Source organism: Rhyacophila brunnea, unplaced genomic scaffold (genome assembly GCF_057557595.1).
Source record: "Rhyacophila brunnea isolate RB1 unplaced genomic scaffold, BYU_Rbru_1.0 scaffold_18, whole genome shotgun sequence".
NCBI lineage: Eukaryota > Metazoa > Arthropoda > Insecta > Trichoptera > Rhyacophilidae > Rhyacophila > Rhyacophila brunnea.
Window position 1 is genome coordinate 31,623,423 of NW_028232837.1, and position 25,809 is coordinate 31,649,231.

At 31.0% G+C, this 25,809-nt stretch overlaps 1 protein-coding gene across 1 annotated transcript in view; it reads right to left on the reverse strand.

Moving 5' to 3' along the window:
* Positions 1-3,205: 3,205 nt before the first annotated feature.
* chp (leucine rich repeat containing G protein-coupled receptor chaoptin) overlaps positions 3,206-25,809 on the reverse strand; it is a 71,215-nt gene continuing 48,611 nt past the window's right edge. Inside the window, exons 12-27 of the mRNA XM_085945083.1 lie at positions 24,598-24,822; positions 23,641-23,882; positions 20,628-20,785; positions 18,792-18,879; positions 17,822-17,987; positions 16,518-16,660; positions 15,723-15,864; positions 13,304-13,438; positions 10,093-10,287; positions 7,692-7,835; positions 7,091-7,231; positions 6,780-6,905; positions 6,257-6,373; positions 5,645-5,880; positions 5,392-5,524; positions 3,206-5,220 (exon numbers count right to left, since the gene is read on the reverse strand). Coding sequence (XP_085801209.1) covers positions 5,110-5,220; positions 5,392-5,524; positions 5,645-5,880; positions 6,257-6,373; positions 6,780-6,905; positions 7,091-7,231; positions 7,692-7,835; positions 10,093-10,287; positions 13,304-13,438; positions 15,723-15,864; positions 16,518-16,660; positions 17,822-17,987; positions 18,792-18,879; positions 20,628-20,785; positions 23,641-23,882; positions 24,598-24,822 — 2,502 coding nt within the window. The 3' untranslated portion in view covers positions 3,206-5,109. The remainder of the gene's footprint in view (positions 5,221-5,391; positions 5,525-5,644; positions 5,881-6,256; positions 6,374-6,779; positions 6,906-7,090; positions 7,232-7,691; positions 7,836-10,092; positions 10,288-13,303; positions 13,439-15,722; positions 15,865-16,517; positions 16,661-17,821; positions 17,988-18,791; positions 18,880-20,627; positions 20,786-23,640; positions 23,883-24,597; positions 24,823-25,809) is intronic.

The following is a 25,809-nucleotide window of genomic DNA, read 5'->3' on the forward strand; positions in this document are numbered from 1 at the left end:
AATACATGCACGCAAAGCAACATGCACGATAATACATGTACTTTTTCATTTTATCGAAATGGTCGTGACAATGCGTACTGCCACCAGTAAATCCATGCACGTGTAAATGGGCTATTAGAGATTATTAAATAATGTTTTCGACATCAGCCATAGTGTTTATCATACATATTTATGAATAAAAAATGGCCGTAATTTAACAGCTGATTTATAAAGTTAAAACTGTCATAATTAAACTAAATTCCATTAAAGTATGGCTGTTAGGTCAAATTTTAACATTAATTTTAATAACCTACTACACATTTAAATATCTGTACTTAAATATGAATTTTGTTTGAAACTGGAGTTACAATTACATGCAAAAAAAATTGGTCGTAAGTCACAAATTTAATGTAAGTTAAGTATGTGTTATTTTTTGAATAATTTTTGGAGTAAGTACCTGGTAATAATAACGGAAGGGTGCTGGAAACAGTAAGTATATTTATGTAAAAATACTTTTAAAATTAACTTTTCTACAGTCAAGGGGACATTTTTATATTACACATATATAGGAAAATACTTATACGTACAATACAGATAAAAATCATTTAAAAGTTTCTTTCCTTTTTAATTTTTCATAAATAAAATTAATATATAATAATTTATTTTTGTTTTGTTAATATAAAATTTATCCATAAAATAACGAAAGCTCTCAATTTTTTTAAATCAATAAATTTATAATAATTGTTAATCGGTCTATTTAGAATTTAGATGATTTTTATTATTACTATGTCGTAATGCAAAACAAGTGTAACTACATAAATAATTAAAATATAGAATTAAAAAAAAATAATATTCAAAAATCATCAATATAAGTGACATACAGTCTTTGGCATCTGAATTGTCAAATTAATTATTACACATCATAATTTTAGTCCGTTTTTAACATAAAAAAAATGTAAAATAAAATTAATAATTCGTAAAAATTCAATTCGTTGACGCAATAATTTCTAATATCTACCGATGTAAGAAAAGCTTAAATAAAAATCCTCGTAAGGTTATAAAATAAACTAAGGAACAATTCCATGATACACACTTACATACCCTCTTTTACGGAATATAATATCTAAACAGTCAACTTATAAACACCTACTATGTAATAATATTATAGGATTTTTAATAATTAATATTTCATAAAACAATTTTTATAGATGCCAAACAGTGTAACCGCTTGTTTATTATATCATAGTGACTTACACTGTTTGATTTCTACGATTTAATGATCTATAATCATTATTTATTATATAATATTACCAATTTTCTCTTTTCTAACATTTATCAGTATGTTCTATTTAACGATTTTGATTTATTTGTTGAATATTTTAGAAAAAATACTTATGATATCAAAGACATCTCAGGTGCAGTACAACACCTTGAATATTTTAGTGAAATATACATACTTGGTTATCTACTGAGAAAATTACCAGAAGACTCAATAAATTTTATCACAATTTATTGTAGATAGATAATGTTTTTACAATCAAATATTAAGTTTATAAAAAAAATCTTAATCAATTAAATTCAACCAACTAAAAAAATGCCTACGTATTCATGAAAACACGCGTAGAATATAATATTGTTTATTATTATCCTTTTCTATGCCTCACGATATTACTATGGAAGTATCTGACAGACCGCAGATTTTTAACGACACACGTTGAATGTAGAGCGAAGCTCTTACTTCAATCGCTGTAATACCGATAATTTATGGCTAAGTATTTCATAATTATTCAAACAGATGTCACTGTGTGTTTAATTTTTTTGGTTATGCAAATCAATCGACAGTGGCTAGTAATTTGAGTTTAAAGCCGGACGAGATAACTTTTTAGTAGAAATTTTTATGTGCGGCCTGTCTCATAGAGTGAGAAAACTCTCTGAAGGCATAGAACCGGTTAACAATATAATGAAACAACCCCATACAAATGAATTATTGGCAATGCACATGACATTCAAATATATAAAAAAAAATATATATATGATAAAATAGGTATGTAAGCCTTTTTATTATAAATATTACGGTTTGGGTTCAGGTTAGTATAAATACTTTAATTTTTGTCATTCTTCTAGACTCCCCGGTAGTCGAGTGGAAGAGCGTGGTATTGATCCCCGGTGAATGCGATAATTTTTAAAAATTCAGTTTGTATGTGTCCTGTCAATACACGTATTCTACATTAAAATGTTCTTATATTTTCTCAACTTCTCTCTCTTTACATATTTGAGAAATATAATAGCCAAGTAAAATAAAAATAAATAAAAATTAAATACATAATAATTATATTGCTTCGTTTCATATATATTTTTAAGTCCCTTAACTTTTATGAAAATACAAATAATGTAAATAAATGAATAATAGTAATCTATGATTAAAAAAAAATTTCAAATTATGGCAGAATTACGTAAATTCACTGATATTATTAAAATGAATAAATATTATTACGAAACTGGTACGAACATGACAAAATAATTAATATTAATTTTAAAAAACGAACAACACAAAACACTAAGATGGCTGGCTATTCGACTATTTGTTTTGTTGTTAACACTTATTTTGAAGAATTACTAATTTATAGAAAATATATAACGATAAGTAGGTAGGTACCTACCTATTAGATCGATTTAATCTCATCTTTCGGATATGCACTATTTAAATGTGAAAAAATATTAAATTATATGAATATATTTTACCATTTAAAATTTTTCTAAATTTATTTCAAAAAGCTGGCCTGGGCATATATTCGTTAATTTATAATTAGGCAAATTTAAAACTACTCAGGAACGTTATTTTTAAAAAGAAATTGGCACATTTCTAGTTCAATCTTTAATTCATGACGAATAGTAAAATAATGTTTAATGATTATTTTAACAATGCATGATAGGATTTACAAATACATTTATGAATTACTTAATACTGAATCTAATATTAAAATTACTGAAACTACTCTCAGATGGCAATATTTCTTTATATAATGATATATAATGAGCACTAAAAACATGAAACGAAAAATTCAATAAAACAATAATTTTAAAGTTTATACAGGCATCAAAAGAAGCTGCAATATATTATTTAATTAATAAGGACTGCTGTTAATACTAGGGACATCTAGAGACGGGACTGAGAAACATACAAATAAATACAATTTACTGAAATTTAATAAATCAATATGTACTAATAAAAACTAATAAAAAGGAAACAACTTAGTTTTTGAATTCAAGAAGAAACACAATTAAAAATACTGTTATTTTTTATGATCGAAATGTAACTTCATAAGATTTTTTTTGAAGGTATAGAAGAGATTTTTGAATGGTAGATTTCATGTATTTTAATTTTAATTATGAAGCATCGATTTGTCTGGAAAACAAAAATGTTTTTAACTTCAAATTCATTTTCTTTATATCTATAGTACATACAACGAAGCTAGTCACTTCATGACCACGAATACCATTGTCGCTTCCCTCCATAGATTTTATGGATATAGTATTTTATTACATATAGATGCTCTCATCGTGAACGAGAGATAGAACATACGTTTCGGCAGTAAGTGACATGCTATAAAAATTTGACTATAATAGATCATCATTATTGTGAAATACTGAATTATTTTGAATTGCGAGTTTAATTAAATTTATTTTTCAACCTAATGTTTTGAAATTAATAATTGATTAATAAAAACATTAATTTACATGTTAATTTTCAGTAAATCGTATTAAGTTACATCTTTCGCAATTCTGTCACTAGATGTCCTTAGTAGCATTACACTCCGCCTTAGGTAATTATCATTCTTTATAACAATACAATAATAAATTAGAGTGTCATACTTATCTGCCACTGCTATGCTAAAAAAATACAACATTTAATTTCAATATTATCATTATATTTATAATAATTAGGTATATAGTAATCTTTCGATATAAAGATACATGAACACTCTTAACATTTTCAATGTTTTAAACATACAATTCAATTATGATTTTTCTTCTTCACCGAAAGCAAATAATTAATAATATGTACACAATACTATCATTATAGAATAGTTGCTTTTGCTTATAATATATATGTAATATTAAATTGAAATATTTATTACAAATTAATCTTTATACGTAACGATTATGATCATACTTTTTGACATTGCATTCATTCTATGGTTATTTAATGATTTTTTTTGATAAAGTCAAACATAATTAAATACCAGTGGCAAAGTGTGGAGGTAAGCTATTAAGATCCGACAAAAATAGTTCACACTAAACTTTGACAATCATATTTTTATTTGTTTTCATTGAACTATGACTACAAATTGCAGATGGTACTGGTTAGTTTAATGCCAAATCCAAATCATAATAGATAAAAAAATATTCTTCTATCTATAAAATATCTAAAAGTTTGTATGATTTTATGATGTAATTTCAGATATTTTATAGATAGACAAATATTGTTTAACTATTATGGCTCGGTTACGCAGGGTTTAATTGAATTTTAAAAACTAATCAATACTATCTGCAATTTGTAGTCTTAGTTCAATGAAATCAAATACGTATGACTGACAATATTTAGTGTGCACTATTTATGTCAGATCTTAACAACTTACCTTCACCCTTCGCCAATGTATAATATATAATAATTTTACGTCAAAGAAAGTCTACTATTGCAATATACAACGCTTCGATTAAAAGCAATATAAACAATTAATTATTTTAAACATTACATACACTATTTTAAACATTATCTCTCTCATTTCAGTTCGTCTTTCTCGTAATATTATCATTCGTAATATAAAAATTAAATGCTGTACCTAAATTTTAAAAGCATAGCCAGCAGACTAAAAAACAATAAATATCTTTTTCGGTTACAACATTGGCAATGTCAATATTGAACGTGATAGGTACATGATGTAAGTGATAACAACCAATCTCATTCAGACTTTTGTCAAAATACGGTGTTGGTAATTTTGAAAATATCTACCCACGATATGCTGCTTCTCGCTCCGTACAACTTTCGAGTTTCGATAATCATATGGAGTAGATTCTAGCGAGCATATCGTAAAAATCAGAATATACGTCAAATAGCCATAGCAGCATTCATAGGTAGAGAATGGTGGCGAAAATCATTCCTACTATGTACACAGCGTTCGGGAGAGGCATCAGGCTGGAGGAACCTCCCCATCCACATTCAATGTCGTGCTTCAACACCTGAAAAAAAAATTAATATAAAATTTAATTTTATACTACAGTGACATCTATGAAATTATTTAAAACTTAAAAAAAAAAATCTATTGACATCTATCAAGTAACAATATAAGTTTATTCCAATAAAAAATGACTGAAACAATGAAATGTATATCACGATTATATAATTCTTACTTCTATAAGAGTGTTGTTGTCTTTATTGAAACATTTTGCAAAACGAAGATCATCCCTGGCTGTCATACAAGTCTCTTCAAAACCGTCTCCGCAAAGATATTGTCGTCTCTTTCGTTCCCACACCTCAACCCATCTGAAAATTAAAAAAAAAAAAATTACTACCTGATAAATATTTACGTATTAAGCTCAACATATCTTTTGGAAATCAAATTTCTTGTAACTATATTAATGTTATATTAGTAAAGAAACTAACCCCAGTGCACAGTCACAAGTAAGGGGGTTGTCTTCCAAATACAATGCGTGTAGAAATATAGTTGACGGAATGCCGGGCCAAATGCCAGTCGAAGGATTGTCAACGGAGTTTATTCGGTTGTGACGCAGGTCCAAGGTTAGGTTTCTCGCTCTACCAGCTTTTGTGAACATGTTCCTGTGTAGTGATGATATACTCGTGTTATGTAGAGAGAATCGCAGAACCGGATTGTGGATGCCCTGGAATTGAATAATGATTTATTTAGCACGGACTCCACGGATGACGTTCCATGACAGTCAATGAAATGTAGACAAAAATTAATTACTTCACACGTCATTATAATAGTAACAATAATGTTAAAATTAACAAACGTGTTTATTTTATTTTTAATAAACAAGTTTGTTAAAAATTAAATGTTAAAGTTGTTGGCTTTATTTAAAGATACGAGATGTATCAATGATTAATTTAAGGCATTTATAATTTTGTTGAGATAACTTGCTTGATAAAACTTGTTTTCAGATGAAGATTTAATTCCTCAGCATATTGGAAGTGAAGGATCTATGGTACCTATGTTTAGGATACAGTAATTTAAATATATATAGACTGGATACTCACGGTAAGGACATTATCTGAAACGTGGTGTAATGCTACACCACTGAAGGTAACGTTTCGAAGTTTGCACGGAAATTGGCCCAGCATTTCTATTCCTAGATTTGTTTTCTCATCGTCAACCTATAATATAAAATGTTACATAATATACGAGACTACTATACATTTTTTACACCGTCATATAATACAATTTGGATTAATTCTACAGTTTTAACTAAATGGTTTGTTTCAACATTTTGCAGACGGTAGCCAGATTGACAGAATTTGAAAACATCTTCAGTTACTAAGCTATTCAAATTTATATGCAAGAAGGACACTTCGAATACATTGAGTGCAAGTTCATCCCTGCAATATTGGTCAAATCCACAATTTATGAATAAGGATTTTTGTACGTGAGAGAGGATATTCGATTCTATTATAAAATTAATATGGTAATGTTAACATTTGATTACATCGACAAAAGAATTATGTCTGCATTTTAACAGTAAAGATTATTATTCCAATCAATAATATTCCAAAGCTATATTACCTCGATCCACAAATCTCTGAGGGCGCTGTTGTATCCCAAAATGGTTGGTAAGTTGAAGTTTCTAACTCGTGTATAAGCGGTGGTCGTGAGAGATCGTAGAGCTTGCATTTTGCTCAGGGCGCCCATCTAAATACACATTCAATATTTTATAAGTATTATGCTTTCATTTTTTTGTGACTACTGGTTTTTTGGCTATTGATTGAACACTTTGTCGTAAGGTGCAAAAAGAATTTGGAAAGAAGTACAACATTCATGCCCTGGTTTAATAAAACATTAAGAATTTTAAGATAGCTATTATTGAAGACTCAAACCTCAAAATTGGTAAGTCGTAGCTCAGATATATCCAAATGCTCCAATCTCTCCGCCACACCGAGGAGACTGGTGTTTGTAAGGCTCGATATCGGATTCCTCGACAGAGACAGCCATCTTAGGTTCGGCAAGGAGTGTGTAACCTGTAAAGTGTAAAATATAATTAATAAGTAAAACAAAATACTAATTAAGTAGAATGCTAATCAACCATGCCTAGTCTGGACTGAGACACACTTGTAAGTGAAAAAATGTATAAAAATTATTTATATAAACATTTCAAATATTTTTATACAAATTTCTATGTTTTTTTGTATTCCGCCATGGATGGATAACATTGTTCATATAAGAAATATAGATTAAACATATTACTAACGACAGCTTTATTTTAGATTCAACATGACGTCACGATTGCAACTTCACAATGATGTAGGTATGAAGGATAACGAACGGAAGCGGGGATTGGGGTACTATATAAGTACGCAAAATAGCAGAGATTTGTAGCTCTGCAGATCACCAGTATATGGTAGTTTTATGGTATGATCCAAACGCAGCTTTGTCAATGTTTCACTTATTATTTTTAATGAAGATTTATATCATACTTACGATTGGAACAGTTGTGAGGTCGTTGTCAGAAAGATCTAAGTGACGCAGTTGGGTCAAGTTGGTGGCAGTATCGGGTGGTACAGAAGGGAGATTGTTGTGTGACAAATCCAAGCTTCTCAGCATAGGCAACGGTAAAGATGGCACCTGTAAACAGTAGTCATAAACATATTATATATATACCAATAAATAAATATATAAATTTGTGTAAATAAATAATTAGGTATTAAAACATTCAAATCCCATATACCAATCCGTATACCATTATGTTTGTAATAAAGTATTAAAGACAGGATTCAAAATAATTTTTTGACTCGTTCATAGTTTAAAGTTACTTATGTAAATATCATGTCATAAAAACCATTGGAATACAGGGTAAAATCAGAAGAAAATAGTTAGGTAAGTAAAAGTGCTTGTAAGTATCAAGTCGTATCATCATAATGTTAAATTAATGTTCTCATTGAATCTAACTTTTTGATCTCAATGCCATACAGTCATCTCTTTATAGTAAGACAGCTCACAATGAACTGTGCTACGTGCAAAATGTAATACATACAATTTACATTTAGCCTGTAAAAATAACAATATACTCTGGCCCTATGGAAATATTATGTAATAAATATTATTTTTTTTCAACGAATAATTCACAAGAGGTGTCATATTGTTTGAGGTATTTTGAAATCATGTATGTACATATTAATATGTATTTAGAGATTCATCTAAAGTTATTAATAAAATCAGTTAAACGCGAATAAATGAAGGTACGAAATAATGAAAGGATTGTACTTAATGAAATATATTAATGCTGTTTATTAGCTGAGATAAATTAATGCCACCTAGTTTCTAATAAACATTAAGTTGTTATGAAATAGCAATGAGTCCGCAACAATGTTTTGAGACAATCCTGTCATACAAATGTATTCAAGCAAGCTAACAATGAATGTTTGAAGAATAGGCTATAATAGAATAATAAATGTACTTAATTATAATTGGGATTTCTTCACCTTTACAATAATTAATGATGAAACCTAGAGCCAAATAATATGTACAACATTTTGAGCAGTAATAGCTGAATACAAAAGAAGAAGAAGAATATAGATAGCAATTTTATTAACCGAGAAGTCTTACACACTTGCAGATTATTCTGATAGTGGCATTAACTATTTTTTCAGTGTAACAGTTAAAGCTGTTGTCAGAATAAGCCTTAAGATTAAAAAACGACAGTATTAAAAATGAATTATTTGCTAATTCTAGCATTGAAATGGTTTATAATATTGGTCCTAATATTTGTGATCAAGCATCTTTGGGGGTTCAACTGAGGTCCTTTTGCCATTTTGTTTACCTGGTCACAAATAAAGACGTGACGGACTTCACCCCTCCGATTTATCGACAGCTACAAACATCCCAGCAGTATTCACCGAATTTCTCCATTAATGTAGCATAAGATTTACACATAATATTATGGTGTACAATAACATTATGACGCTTCAATGTTCAAGGGGTTTTTTATTGCTTTTATTTTATATCATTACTTTACGTCAGCGATATCTATGAAATAGATTTCTAAGTGCTTAACAAACTAATAAGGAAAGAATATAATTTCTTATAACTTGCTAAATAAGACAAGGTACAATAATGTTGTCTTTTAGCATTTTGAAAGGTCCAAAGATTTCTTTAAATAAATCTGGATAACAACACAACAGAATAATAGGTACCAATTAATAATATTAAATTCCACAAAATATTTTTTAGTTAAATAGCTATTGCTGTTTTTTCACCATTATCATTGATGTAGGTACTAAACGAAATAGCTATAGACTAAAGAACGAATTTGTGAAATTTCTTATGATTAACATTATTATACTCTTGTAATATGGAATTTTACCAGGTAAATGTGAACTAATATATAATATTATAATAAATTACTTGTTTAGTTACCAACACCATCTATGAATAGTTATTAGAATAACTTTTTAAAGTGGTAATGTTCTCGGCTTAATGAAAAAATAAAATTCATTTATGTATTATCAGTTATACTTATTAGTAATAAGATATTCATTATTTTCCTAGATATCGCTTACATATTAGTTATTATATTGAGATAAACTATCGTTTAGAATAAGTATTTTCACATTAAAAGGTTTTGTCAAAATTTATAAAACAAATTTGACATTGTCCATGACCAATAATGAAACAAGTACAACTCACATATTTTATTGTAACACTTGATAAGTTGAAATGTCTATTATGTATTAGGGATAACACATCTGAATAAATGTTAATTTCATAAGTAGTGCTAAATATAATATACATGTTTCATCATTTGATCAATATACATAAAATTCACTTTTACATTTACATCCATTCTATATTTGAATTATGTATAACAAATAATGTTTCTTACCGAACTGAGGCTGACGTTCTCCAGGCCAAGGTGCATGAGCGTATTCTCCAGACCCTGGAAGGTGCGGTCCCCTCGGCCGATAGACAGAGGTCCATTGTGGCCGAGGTCGAGCCACGATAGGCGAGGGAGGTTTCCTAACGCGCCACTGTCCACTCGAATTAGGCGATTGTTGGATAAATCTAGCCATGTCAGAGACTGTAATACAAATTAAATAGAATTTACATGAGTTATGGTTTTTTTAATAAACATAATTTTATCACAAATTTCAGAGTTTGGTCATACATAAAATTTAAGTTATTTAATAACATCATACGTTTTTACCAATATTTTTTGACCACACCTCCCCTTATTATCTTTTACATTTTACAGTCTTGTCAAAATTATGTCACACTTTTGTACTCAAATACATTAAAAATTATTGATTTCAGTAAGTACATACAATGTTCTAATGGAATATTTTATTGTTAGAAAAAAATAGCTGATATTTTGTTAGTGTGACAACTTATCACATTCTCTACAATCCCCTTTAGATTTATTGTCACAAATCCTTACATTATATCAGACCTGGTCCTCCTCCCTTAAGGTGTGACATCATAATTATTATATGGATGATCGGTTTATTAATAGTTATTTTCTTTATTGCCATTCTGATGATTTTTGGATTAAATGGATACTGTGATGGCAAACGGTTATAACTGCTAGAGAGGAAAAACAATGTTTCGAAATCAGTCTGACAAGTTAGTTTATAAGACATTTTGAATTATTTTTAAGAATTAGCATCGCAACACAAACCTTTAATCATTTCTTTTAAATAGATTGAAGTTTTATTGTTATCTTGCATTTTAAGCAGATATATCTTTTTGCCATATCAACTTTTTTTCTCATTTGATCAGATGCAGATGTCTTTTAACATTACTTTATGACCAATAAAGTTGCAGCCCATCACAGTACCAAAATAATAAATGAATGAAATAGTAACGAAATACCTTTCTATAAAAAAATAGTAAAACAGGTCAGTGGAAACATAAAATAATATTTTAAAAACTTAATCTTTTCTGTAGCATTTAAACAATTTAATAACTTATTAATTAAAGAATGGAAGGTGAAAATTTTAATTATTTTCAGATATATATATCTAAATTTTGTAAATTTTCATATTATGCTTCATGGTTTAAAAACCGGATTATGCTCAGAGTAATAATATAAAGAGAGTGGCTATTGTTCGGAAAGATGATGCCGTGTTTCTTGTGTTATAACGCATCTTAATTTTATTATTATTAACCTAACTATGAAATGTTATATGTACCATCATGTTGCATCTCAGCATGGCTACCAAATTTAAATACATCATAGTAAACCATATTTTCTATTAAATTAACTAAAATTAATTACCACTAATTTTATATTTAACACAAAAACAATAAATTTCAGCAACACATGCTCGCAGATTTAAATGAATGTAGTCATTCAAATTAATATTTACTGGCGGCATTTACGAAAAATATTTAATTCAGCCGTAGAAATTCTAATGCATATTGCGCAGATATAAGTGTGCTGAATGCTTTCTCACTCGGACTTATGGTTCATTTTTGTTCAGGCCTTGGGATTACGCTTGTTTTTATGAAACTCTCTCACAATAAACGATCAATATAAAAGATTACAAAATTCAGATTAGTTTGAATAAGTAATAATTTATTCATAATGTATAATATTATAATATAAGAACAGCTTACGCTAAAGCAAGAAAATTTAGGGTCAAAAATACAAGCAAAAAGATTTCAGGAGGCATGCACTATAGTAACTAAGGGAACTAAATAATGTACATGATATGATTAAATTAAGTAATAAATAACAAAGATGTGATAGTGTTACCTGAATAAATATTATGTAATTCCAAGTTTTTAATTTAAAAAAATAAACATTTCACTTATGAGAAGTTAATAATATGTAATTAACCTAAATTTAGGGATTATTATTATAATTTGTTATATTATATCTCAACAAATGAAATAGATACATAATAAAAGGCATCTCTAGAGGATGGATGGAAGCCTTTTGAGTTTATGGTAAGTATTTTCGAGTCACTATTGAAAACCAACTAGCTTCGTCACGCTTTGACATAACCTCTGGAGCCTGACTATTGCTTGTATTACATGAGCAGATTCGCCGAATTACAGCTTAAATAGCAATCGCAATGAATTCAAATGCCACTGAAAGTTGGAAATTATGATTGTAACTACAAGAAATAAGTTGCTGATTGTTTTCGGATATTTTTTTGTGTTATTATTTTCTGTTTAAATAATAAAATATCCAGCAATAATTGTAATCATGAAACTAAATATCAATATCACAGTATTTGGTGGAACTTCGTGTCCGGAAACTTGTACATATGCAGTTCGCCGTATCACACTTCACCGTGAAATGTTATATTACAAATATATGATTGTATATTAAAGGCCGTCCAACGTCTTTGGGTCGTATAGTACCTACTGACATAAAATTCATGTCTAAATAAAACACGGTTCTTGTCGGTTTACACTTTACAGGAAGCCAGCAACAAAATTGCTGATATACTTGATTATTTGTTAGGTTAGGTTAGGTTTTTATTCTTGAATTTTGCCAAAATCAGCAATGAAAGTTGAATTAATGTTCATATTGAGTCTATTTAAAATTGGAGACCGTATATTATCTCTTTCCGATAAGAAAGTTCACGGCGAACTGTGCCACGGTGAAATGTTTTAAGTACAATTTACATGTAACCGTGAAACTTAGGACATTTTTCAGATATTATAGACCGTTCTCAATAATTTATGTTGTACTTGTTGGCTTCAGACATTATGTTGAATCAGACCATAATAGGAGAATCTCTATTTCGCTCACGACTTGATAATATTATTCAATGTGGCATTTTTCGATCAGGTCAAACAGTTATTGCAAGTCGGCGAGACTGCTCGTGTAATTTAAACATAACACAAAACAAACAAAATGTCATAAAAACTTACATCAAAATTACATGACTAGAAAAAAGACATGACATTGAGTGAAGTAAAGGATTGAAAAATGAGAGATGCAATTTTATCTCCTTTCCGATGCATGAATTCTCAAAGAAGAAATATGAATGATTGATGGTCTGATGGTCGTGATATAAAGAAAACAGTTAGAAGTGAAGTCTTGCCATGCACTTGCGTCAAACTGCGAAATAACATCTGACCTTGAGGAAAATTTCTTGGCGGGGTTGGTTTTTGTGCTTGTCTTGCTTTTGGCTGGGGTGGTTTTGCCGCCTCACGCTGTGGTAATTATTGTTGTAGTCCTGGTCTTCGTTGCCCGTCCGCCAGTCGGCCGGCCGCTGATCCATTTCATAGTCGTCATAATCGTAATACTGGCAATTTCATTCAACATTGTAGTTTTTATGTATGTGATTACATGACAAACAAACAAACAAACATAATATTATACAAACTTGTATTATTGTAACTGTCAAAAAATTAAAGTTGTAATTAAAATCGGCAACGATCATAAAAACACTTCTTCAGTTACTTTTTCCTATATTTGTTATGGAAATTTGAACATTTTATAAGTCTTTTTATGATTCAATTTCGCCATGATTAGGTAGATAAAATAAGCATTTCTGACATTTTTATACAATTTGTAGACAATTTAGGTTAGGCGAATGGTTAAATGTAATGCAATATGAAAATTCTGTGAACTTCATATTAGGATCCGTATCCGGAAATTTGTACATAAACAGTTCACCGCAGGACACTTATTCGTGCACCGCAGTACGTGAAACATGAGTTCGTGTAACATTTAATCAAATGACGAGTTCTTCGTTGAACATTTCAACATGGAAAACATTTGTACGTGTGCTACAAGATGTGGCGAATTTTATGAGATGTCTTTACTAGGTTAGGTTAGGTTAGGGTTAATCTAATTGGAACAGTACTATTTGCAAACTATCGCCGCATTTTGTAAGATACGTACAAACATATTCCACGGTGAAATTTTCAACGAAGAACTCGTCATTTGATAAAATGTTAGACAAACTCATGTTTCACGTACTGCGGCGCACGAATAAGTGTCCCACGATTAACTGCATACGTACAGCTTACATGTAACCATTATGCTCCGCTTAGAAGCGAATATAGTAATAATTTACAATGTTTTGTCAATTAAATAATTTTTAAGTTATTGATGTTAACAGTTGGTGTTGTGTACTATATACATAATACTCAGAACGGTCGAAAAATAACTGAAGGTAAATATGAAAATTATTTTATGTGGGTACCCTAATTTCATCCCCTCACAAAATCCACTCTTTTAAACTTATAATAATAAATAAAATGAAAACAAAATAAAACCTCATTGTAATGTAATGTATAATTATTAATGAAACTAATTTGTTTCTGAAAACAACCCTACTCTCTACTCAAGTACGATATTCAAACCGAAAAAGGTTCTGCGTTAATGTTTATTAGCCGAAATTACTGTCAACATCAATGATTCGAAAATTTAAGAATTAACAAAAACTTTGCTTTAAACAGCAAATACAATGAACCACATAATATTGTCAGTTTAATTATTACTATAATTTTATTCGAATACAATTTATACATAACATTATATGATAAAGAATACTTAATTCGAATTTTGTGAATGTTTATAGAACATTCGACATGAATTGAATGTTTGAATTTATTTAAATATCAAAAGAACACATTAAAACACGTTAAACCTATGTTTACGATTGACGATAAGTAAGTTGATTAATGAAAATGAATTTTTGAAGAATTCATGAAGAATAAATGAACATGAGAAATTATTTCTTTACAAAGTGTTACATCATAATATTATGATAACGTTAGGTATGTATAAAAGCAAATTGTGATAGCAATAACTATGTTCATATATATTATTCTTTCGATAGTATACTTACATATTGTGCAGGATATTCCAGATAGGGGAGAATGGTGAAAAAACACACACACATTATGAATTGGGGGAAAAATCACACAAAAGTAGGTTGGTATTCAATACATCTAATAAACAATAAAGTATAGTTTAAACCTGAAATTAATACTCTCAAAAAATTACTTTTAATGTTAAGAAATAAACTTTTTCGTTACTAATTCTACAGTTTCTACATGTAAGTAACTGAGTTTCTTTCTACATAATAAAATTCTACCAAATAAACAATGTTCAAGGAACAAGTTACTTTTACTTAGAAATATCACATATTGAATCAAGTACAATTTTTGGCCCGATTCTACGTTACCTAGAATGTGCTTAAATATAACTATGGGGTTCTGATTGTCTCTAGCAAAATAAATATAATTATTACATAGGTATGTACATATTATTATATGCCCTATTTATACAATATGTAAAATATAACAGATGATTCAACGATTTTGAAACCAATCGTGTCAGTCGTTTGTTGTATGAATAAATAGAGCATACAAATATGAAGTACCTACTTTATAATAACGCAACTTGTAATTATTATTGATCAAAACTTCTAATTTATGACAGTAAATGAAATATGGTCCCATTTGATATATTTCTTTAGTATCCAAACAATAGTTATTTTTAGATTTTAGATTGTTTCAATAAACATGAAAATATTTTTATACCCTAAATTTCTGCATGAAGTCGGCAACGCCAACTGCGGGAATGCAATTTCCGCTGAGATCGAGTATGGTGAGAGTGGAAGCGCTGGCAGGGGAGAAACAGTTGACAGGAATTCGTGAGAACTCATTATTTGACAGGTCCAATCTGAAATCAATTTGTTCAATAATTTCGTTGAAGGGCATTCCATTATAAATGTATTTATTATTAAAATTAACAATGACGATGGGCTATTACTAGGACTATATGGATGGCAATATTAATAGGGATGATGAGCTACATCTAAAGATCTCTCAGTAAAATCCAATATCAGTCCTAACCTAACAATAACATTTTGTGAGACATAAATTTATGTAGCTTTTACATAATATGTAAAAGCTGTACAAAACTATGTTATCTTTTTTAGTATTTGAACTGTCACATAATATGTTATTCCTCCTCTTTTCTTTCTAGACATTTTAGACTCGTTGCTCAAGATTAAATATGTAAATAAAGTGTAGTAGTAAATATATATAATATATATATTTACTACTACACTTTATTTACATATTTAATCTTGAGCAACGAGTCTAAAATGTCTAGAAAGAAAAGAGGAGGAATAACATATTATGTGACAGTTCAAATACCAAAAAAGATAACATAGTTTTGTAAAACTCTCAATAATACAATGTTTGTAAAGTTAACTCGACATGCTTTTCTTTATAAAAAATATATATGTAATCGTTAATAAGTTGATTATGGGAGCTGTTTGGGAGGAGTATTGCTCGTAAGTTATTAAAAAGATTATAATTTTGACATACTTTTCTAGTCCTTCCTGGGGGAAAAGGTTGTCTGGCAACATCTTGATGTCATTATTGGCCAATTCTACAATCCGTAGAAGGTCTAGTGATCGGAACACTTCCGGAGGTATGTCCATCAGCTCATTGTCGGTCAGTTTTATAACCTAAAAATACAGTACAATAAAATGTTTAATATGACACCGAGAACTATAACTTGAGGTGTGGAGATTTGGAGAACCAATAGCTCGCAATACACTGACAATGTTCACATCATGACCGCTTTAAGTTATAGTTATAGGAATCTACTACCGTAATATAAATATATATCATACATAAATAATTTGGAAAAATTCAGAAACTCATTAGATTTTTTTAAGCCGAGTGAGATTCAAACAGATATCTTCTGCTTGCCAGGCACAATATTTACCCAAGTACTAATCTTGCATCTGAGATATTGTAAAATTCGGTTACTAATGGTTACCATCTTTTTATTTTAAAACAAGGTAATAGGTACTATTACTAACTTGATTCATAGATGGCATCAGGATTAATCCTTATTTACTCTAGCAGCGCCATCTTTAGATTAATAAAGCCTGAATATATCTTTTTGCACAAGCAACGAGTGGTCCACTGTTCAGCTGTCAAAATTAGATCCCAGATTGCTTGACATATTGATTCGGTCTTTCTCGTTTCAAATTGAATTATAAAAAATTCTCAAATCAAATATATCAATAAATTTTAAATAATATACATTCCTGTTATTCATCAGCTGTCAAAGTCAGACTAGTCCTTCAAACAAAAACTGGTGGTAATATCGATTTCCAAAAAAATATGTAGCATTGATCCATGCATTACATTTGTAGAAGGTGTGTTAATGCTAGTGTATTATTTATCATCTAACTTATCTATTCAAATCAAACCATTCCCTGTGTGAACACGACAGACACGTCAGTATGAGCACTCTGTAGAAAAATGACAGGCAATGACAGGTCATCCTTAGACAACAATGGGAGAGGAGGAAAAGTAGGACCAGTTGTTGTGAATGTATCGGCTTTCTACTTGAGTCGGCAATGACTCCAGACATCATTGTATGTTTTGCTAGTATAATTATTACCTAATTAAATATTTTTTTATTATTTAATACTGAAAATACACAATAATTTAGGAATGCAGCATTCTTTATTGAATGCTCATAACAATTACCACTCCATCTTATGTGAGAAAACAAGAGATTTCAGTTGTTAGTTTTAACTTGGAGTTTGAAAATTACTTAATCAACTGAAAGATTTGATTTACATACATGGGTATGTTATTGAGAACGTTACCTGTAATTTCTTAGTACTCTTGAAGGAGTCAAACTCTAAATCCATAACGTCATTATGTGACAAATCCAAAACTTGCAGATGTGGAATATTTCCGAATACATCTCGGGTTATATTTTGCAGTCTGTTATTCGACAAGTGTAGGTGCATCAAGGATACTTCTGCAGATCTGAAATTGAAAAAGACATATATTTTACGTCCAGTTGTTTTTCATATTTTATGTTGTCTTTGTCTAAACTCTTCTTCCCCCACTGTCACAAAATCTTTTACCCCCTTGTCTAAATTACGCCACTTTTCATACTCCATTTTTTATAATACAAATTATAAAAGTTTATATGGATAACCTCTAAAAATGTAAAACTCACTAAGTGACATTTTAAAAAAAACGAAAGTCTGAAAAATTACTAGTAATATTGAACTTACTGGGTTTAAGCATTTAAGTCATGATGTTTGAAATAAATTTTAGACATGACAACGATGGCTTAGAGCTAAAATATTGTATATCCAGTTTTGGTCGAAAATGAGTTAAGTACTGAATTGTACCAAATATAGCCTATATTTTTATGTGTTAAGATATTGCATCTTCTAAACCTACCATTTTAAAGATATATACCTATTTTTATATCACAAAATCTAATTTTCCAAGGTTTGCAAACTTTCAATTGCAGTTTTCTCAGTATTATGATTTATGGAGATACAATATTTTAACTCTAAGCCATCGAAATAAGCTTCATATCATGTACTTCTTTTTATTGAATGTACAAATTGTGGTTCTCAAGACAAAAAGTAGTAAGGGACAATTTACAAGGCAGGAAATGAAATAATAATTATTTTGTTTTTGTCAATAAATATATTTTTAAATGATAACCTAGAAAATTATATTTAATTCTTAACAATCAAAATGTTCCTTAAGCCTTTTTGGCTCGATATGAGTAATATGTTATTAGGACATATCATAACTTTGTTTACTTACCTAAAATATGATCTGCTTATATAAGATATGTTGTTATGAGATAAGTCCAATGATTTAATATTCGAATGATAGGTCCCGATTCCAATTCCTGAAACGGTGTATAAAATATTTATTATTATCTATAAAGACAATATACTCAAACACAATACAAGCGAAGCTTGTACACAAACATACGCATTAATATTATTTGCATAATGAGACTTATAGTATCAACACTATCGATGGTGGGTATTTGATGAAATTTGAATTCAAATTCTAATTACTTTGAGTTTTATTGAACACACATAAATATATAACTTGTAATAGAAAACATCTTTTTGAAAAAAATACGACACCCAGAAGGACTCGTACTTGTGCACCCTGGAATTCGCGGCCATGTGCATTGACCACTAAGCTATACGTGTCTTATCTAATTGTGAAAAAGTTAACTATCAGTTTTTCTATACACTCGAAAGTGCTTTCAAGATTGCATTAATTTTTGGCAATCGGCTTTTGTATTTTAAATCTATTATTCGTTGAATAAAAAGAATTAGTTTATTAGATTTGAATTTTGTTTTTTGTAATGTGGGTTTCGCTTTTTGGCATCTTCAGACACTATACACATTCACCAATGGTAAATATACAACTGACACGGAGCATAGTGATGGGTTAGAGCAGCGATACTCAACCTGCGGCCCTTTAAGCTTTTATGTGCGGCCCGAAACACATTTATTATCAGGAATTATCATTAATTTTTATATAATTATAATTAATCATTAATTTTTGACGAATAGATATGTATATTATTATTCTGTTTTAGTTTATAATTTTTAAAATCTCAAAAATATTTTGTAAAAAAGGGGGGGTTTCATGATTTTTTCGTCACACCAGTAGTGATGCGGTCCGCGTTACTTTACAAATATATGTATTTGGCCCGAAGAAAAAAAAGGTTGAGTATCATTGGGTTAGTGCAAGGATGTTGTATGTCCAGTGTATTTTTTGAAAAAATCAAATTTAAATGATTCAAATTGATAAAAATCGAAGGCGAAATGGATATAATAATATGATCTTGTATGTAAATCAGCCAATATTTTCTAAAATACCCGCTGTATTTTGACAATAATAATATGATATAGATTAGCGTTATGTCTAATTATAAGTAACTCAATTACGGTAAAACTGGACATACAATATCTGTGCCCTAACCCATCTGTAGTAAAGTTACTTCAAACACTAAACTTAGCTTGTGTCAATTCTGTACTTGAATTTTCACGAATTTTCAATATGTTAATTTATGGAATATACCTAAGTACTTAACATTCAGTGTCAGTTGTACCATTTGCCATTGGTGAATGTGCATAGTGCCTGAAGATATCATTTAAAACTGATGTTAAACAGACTTCGCTACTGCCAACCACAGCTAGCTCTGGTTTCTCATACCCATCATCATGGCCCCCACAAGGGAGGGGGGGCTGACAAAGCTCTAGCCTAGGGGCCCGGCGTGGCGGACAGACCACACATCACAAAATTGCACTAATAGTAAAAACATTGATTATTCTTTGTCGATATTCGACAACTCCACAATTTAAGTGGGTGCATTAAAATACAAAAAATCACTATAAAATACCCTAAATTACACTATTTGTATTACACAACTGTAGATCGTCACACTGATTTAAACCTTAGTGATAGGTAGGGGGGCCCGCTGAACATTCTAGCCTGGGGGCCCGCTTCAAGATGTGGGGGCCATGCCCATCATACTAAGTAAAATCTTTGCACCTTCTTTAAAATTCAAGGCACAAGTTCTATGTTGAGTCTAGATGAGACAGGATATATTTATTTATGAGTTTTTGTTACCTGGTTCTCTTACAATAGCGCCGAATGCTGCAGCGATTGTATCGCTCAGTCGATTGATTTTATTATGCGACGCGTTAACTTTTAGCAAGCTGAGCATGCCGACTTGATCGAACATCGAAAAATCAAATGTTGCCATGTGATTGTAAGAAAGATCCAATCTGGAATAAAATTATAAATATTTAATCAACTATACTTGAAAGATCGATTGTATGTCTAATTAAAGTGTGCAAAAACAGATAAGGAAGACGAGGACGTTACAAATACAAAAGCTTTAAATATATTTTTATTAATAAAATAGCGCAAGGATGTCAATTAGCGAAAGTTTTTTGAATCAATAATCATGTTTCGATTCCGAGTATGGACGTTCATTACAAACTCATTCTTCCCATCCCTTTAAAGGGGGTGTGCAAATTGTTAAAATAAATTTTTAAAGGGTTACATAATCAAGTCACGGTAAAATCCTTCCCAAATACAATTTTACAACGTTTTTATTAGGTCGTATTTTGTCCGGTACAAATCTTGCAATCGATTTTTAATTAACTTCCCGACTAGCTAGACATTTGAAACTTTTGAATATATCAGAACACGATGCCAATGCATTTTTTTAATACTTTTAGCCATCTTTAAGTAGAATTAAATTCATTTAAAATTAATTCTGTTTTGTATGAAAAGTTATTTCGGAAGAAATCCGTAATCCAATTCGCTATTATTAGTTGCTACGAAATTATTAATATATTCGTGCGTTACTATGGAAATCAATATGAGTGTCAAAATGACATTTCAGTATTATTTCTATCAAATACAATTTTTTTTGATCGTTTAAGCTAGTCAAGTCAAGTTTATATGATTCAACAAAAAATTTAAAAACGTTGTATATAAAAAGTTCTTTTTATCTTGTAATTATTTTTATCTGACAATAGTTAAGTATTGCCCACAATTAAGCTATGAGTAAATCGTTCCCACATAGTTATTCAGGAGTTTTTTTTATACCTACTGGAATTTCCAAAAGTAGGTATCTATCATATAATTCTCCTGTAAATAAAGGCTATATTTCATTGAAATAAATTATAATTATAGCAGTAATAAGTTCCTGAGCCTTGGTTAAGGGTTAAGGTGACGCATCAGTGAAACGCCAAATAATTTTTAACTGTAGGTGCGACGAAATTTTGGACTCGCTCGCATACAGTGAGAGAATGTCGAGCCAGAAGCACGTCACTTTGCTGCGTGATGGCGACGGGCCAATTAATTCTAAAATCGTGTAAAGATGACTAAAAACGTTACCCATTTACTTTAAAAAGAAAACATGTCAATGAATATATTATTATTGTTACTAATAGAACAATAAACAGAACATAAAATGGACGTATGTTGGATTTATATGACAAATAATATTTCGTTTGACAGGCGTCATTTACACCCGCGACCCGCAATCCGCGCATCGCCTAGCAACGATCTTTTTAGACCGTGCCTCAACTAATGCACGGCCTTAAGATAACTCCAAATGAGAATCAGTTAAAACTTAAACCATGATATAAAAAAAAAAAAAATGGCAATAATTGCTGATAAAAGCTTCCAATGTGGTCATAGTTTCCTTGAGAAACTTTTCAATCAAGTACACATACTTTGTACCATCATTTAAGTTTCTCGAAAATATCATTATACATGTCCAATTATACGAGGGTGGGTCAATAATTCCTTAGAAAAAAGCATTAAAACAGTTTTTATTTTTGTATTTTTTTTTTATTTCTCAACATAATCTCCTTGGAGCTCAATACACTTGGTTAGACGTTTCTCAATTTTTTTTAAACCGTCAGAAAAATAAGTTTTCGGAAGGTCCTCAAAATAAGCATTTGTCCGATCGATGACTTCTTCATTTGAAAAAAAACGTTGTCCACTTAGCCATTTTTTTAAGTTTGGGAAAAGGAAAAAGTCACTGGGGGCTAAATCTGGCGAATACGGTGGGTGGTCGACCAATTCGAACTTCAATTCTTCAATTTTAGCCATTGATCGTAAACATGTGTGAACACGGGCATTGTCCTGATGAAAGAGGATTTTTTTCCTGTTTAAATGAGGCCGTTTTTCTTCAATTTCGTTTTTTAGCTGGTCCAATAAAGATGCATAATAATCCCCTGTTATTGTTTTTCCTTTTTCCAAATAGTCAACGAAAATAATTTCACGTGCATCCCAAAATACAGTAGCCATAACCTTACCAGCTGATTTTACGGTTTTCGCCTTCTTTGGACATGGTTTGTCTTCGCAATCCACTGCTTTGACTGTTCTTTCATCTCGGGAGTATAGTGGTGTATCCATGTTTCATCTACAGTCACAAAGCGACGAAAAAATTCATCCGGATTGCGTTGCATGAGCGACAACAGGGCTTTAGAGGCCACCACCCTATTGCGTTTATTGTCGACTGTGAGCAAACGCGGCACCCATCTTGCAGAAATATTTTTCATGCCCAATTTGTCATGTAAAATAGAAATGACGCTACCTTTTGAGATCCCTGTAACCTCAATTATCTCACTCAACTTTAATCTTCGGTCACTTAATACCATATCGTGGATTTTATTGATCATTTCTGGTGTAGTCACCTCTACAGGACGTCCTGAGCGTGGTTCATCCTTTGTTGATGTACGACCACGTTTAAATTCATTTAACCAGTTATAAATAGTTGCAAGTGAAGGAGCAGATATGCCGTGAACTAAATCCAACTCATTTTTTATTTCCTTTGCTGTTAACCCTTTTATATTAAAATGTTTAATAACAGCTCTAAACTCAATTTTCTCCATTTTCCATTTTTCCATTTTCCACAAGCAATTTTTCTTTTTAAATGTACGAGAAACACACAACAACCCGACCAATCTGATTGAAACTTCGCAGCATACTAAATCGGTAGTGCCGCTGCATGAAAACAAACCGCTTACAGTACTAGTCGCGCCACTTGTCGGCTTTTCTAAGGACTTATTGACCCACCCTCGTATCATATTTCATTAATAAACAATAAAATTCTTACATTTCTAGTTCAGGCAAGTTCAAAAATGTTTCATCGGAAATGTCTCTCAGCCGGTTCCCTCTTAGGCTCAGTTTCCTCAGCCTGTCCAAGTTCATGAATGCTCTTCTCTCCAGTTTTTCTATCTGGTTGTCCTCCAAGGAGATCTCTTTGAGAGATTGGAGGTCCACGAAGGTGTGCTGATCGATGCGGCTAAGTCGGTTGAAGGACAGAATGATGCTCTCCAACGACTCGTGGATGTCACGCTGAAAAAGATACAGTATTCACAGCGGTGGGAAATAAGTTTAACGAGTAAAACTATCTGTACGTTGATCAAAGCACCGACAACCAATGTAACAGAATATTATGAATTAGCGGAACAGTATAACCATAACTAATTAAAAATATTTTAAATTCTCTGTGTGGTAGGAGGTGGTTTTAGCTTGGGCATGCTTCTGACATCATTCTGCCATTGTTGCTTGTGCTTATCAGTGTTTAGTCTGTTCATCCAAGGTTTTAGAAATAACCTGCTATTGCTGATGTCAATTGGGAGGGCAATGACTGGTTCAACCAAATTGTTTCAGTTATCTATGAATTTTACTTCTTAAGATAGGGGCTGTTTAACTCACTTAGTTGACTCTTATATTCCTATACTCGACATTAGCGTGAGGTTTGATAGTTTTAACAGAAAACAAACTACAGTTGGTAAGACGCTGAGCGAGAGAAAGTGACGCAATAAGGTTGATGTAAATACAGTCAACTATAGCAACAGTATCTCACTAGAAGAAATCACAATATCTATGCATGTTCAAGGTTAAATAATTGTTCCACTATTGCTGTTATTCCAGTATTTTATTTTATTAGTTATTCTTTTTCTTGTGTAAAAAATCTAAATGTATAATGTCCACAATGCGTTAAAATAATTATATCAAACTGAATTTGCACTACTTACCAAAATAATCATTAAAATATTGTACGAACCTGTAAAGTGCCTTTATAGAATCGTGAAATAAGGTTATCTTGCAGTTCAATCCTTTTCAGGTTCTTCAAGAAGTGAAACGAAGTGTCGGGAACATTCTTGATTTTGTTGTTGCTGATATCCAAATACTCCAATTGAGTGAGAGCTTTTAGGGCATCATGCGGTAGATCTTGGATGGAGTCTGCCAAGCCATTTGATATTTTGAAATGCGTCAGACCGTGTCCTAGCTGAAAAAGGAAGGCATTTTACTTTATTTATATGTATTTAAGAATTCATCATAAATAATTATACAAGTCTTCTTCTTCTTCGGCTATATCCACCCCTTAGTTGGAGCATAAGGACACCATGCGGCACCTCCGAGAATCCCTGTTGCTAGCCAGTTTTCTTGCGTTATTCAAGGTCATACCAGCATCCCGTAGCTCCGCCGTATACTCTCTTTAGATAGTAATTAGCGGCCTACCACGACGCTGGTATCCGGTTGGCTTGAAGAATAGGTAAGCCGAGTTGAGGTTCTCTTCTGGCATCCACAGCACCTGGTCCAGCCAGGTCCAACGTCGCCTCTTCACTCTCAGCGTGATGAGAGACTGCTTGGTGCGTTTACTTATCTCTTCATTATTCCTAAAGTCATACCGTCACCCACTATCCGTCGCAAACATCTATTCTCGAAGCTCAGTATACGGTTGGTCCGAGCCTTCATAAGATGTTAAGTAAAACTGCTTTGTAAAGCAGCACCATCAGAATGCAAGCGTCTTTGACCGAGTACAATCGTGAGTCCCAGACACTCCGCACCGAGTTGAATGTTTCTCTAGCCATTCCTATTCTGATAGCGAGCTCTCTCTGCAAATTACAATCTCCAGTGATGTGTACCCCTAGGTATTTGAAACTGTCGACGCTCTCGATATTTTGCCCGTTGCTAATCAGAGGGAAATCTGGATTAGGACAGGTGTTATTGTGGTATATATAGGTAGAGAGAAATGGTGCATACTATTTTTCGAACAAGGGCCAAATCATCAAGTGCCCACTCAGGGATGTTATATTTTTAACTGTCTCGTGGAAGCCAACTGGTTCAAATTCTTGAAAAGTGGCAAAAAAAAATACCCCGAGCGCATCACTACTATATCATTTAGAGTGTATACAAATATCATGAATTTAGGAGTATGTACAAGAATTTTGGCCACTCATAAAGCAACACGACTTGATTTAGTTAATATACA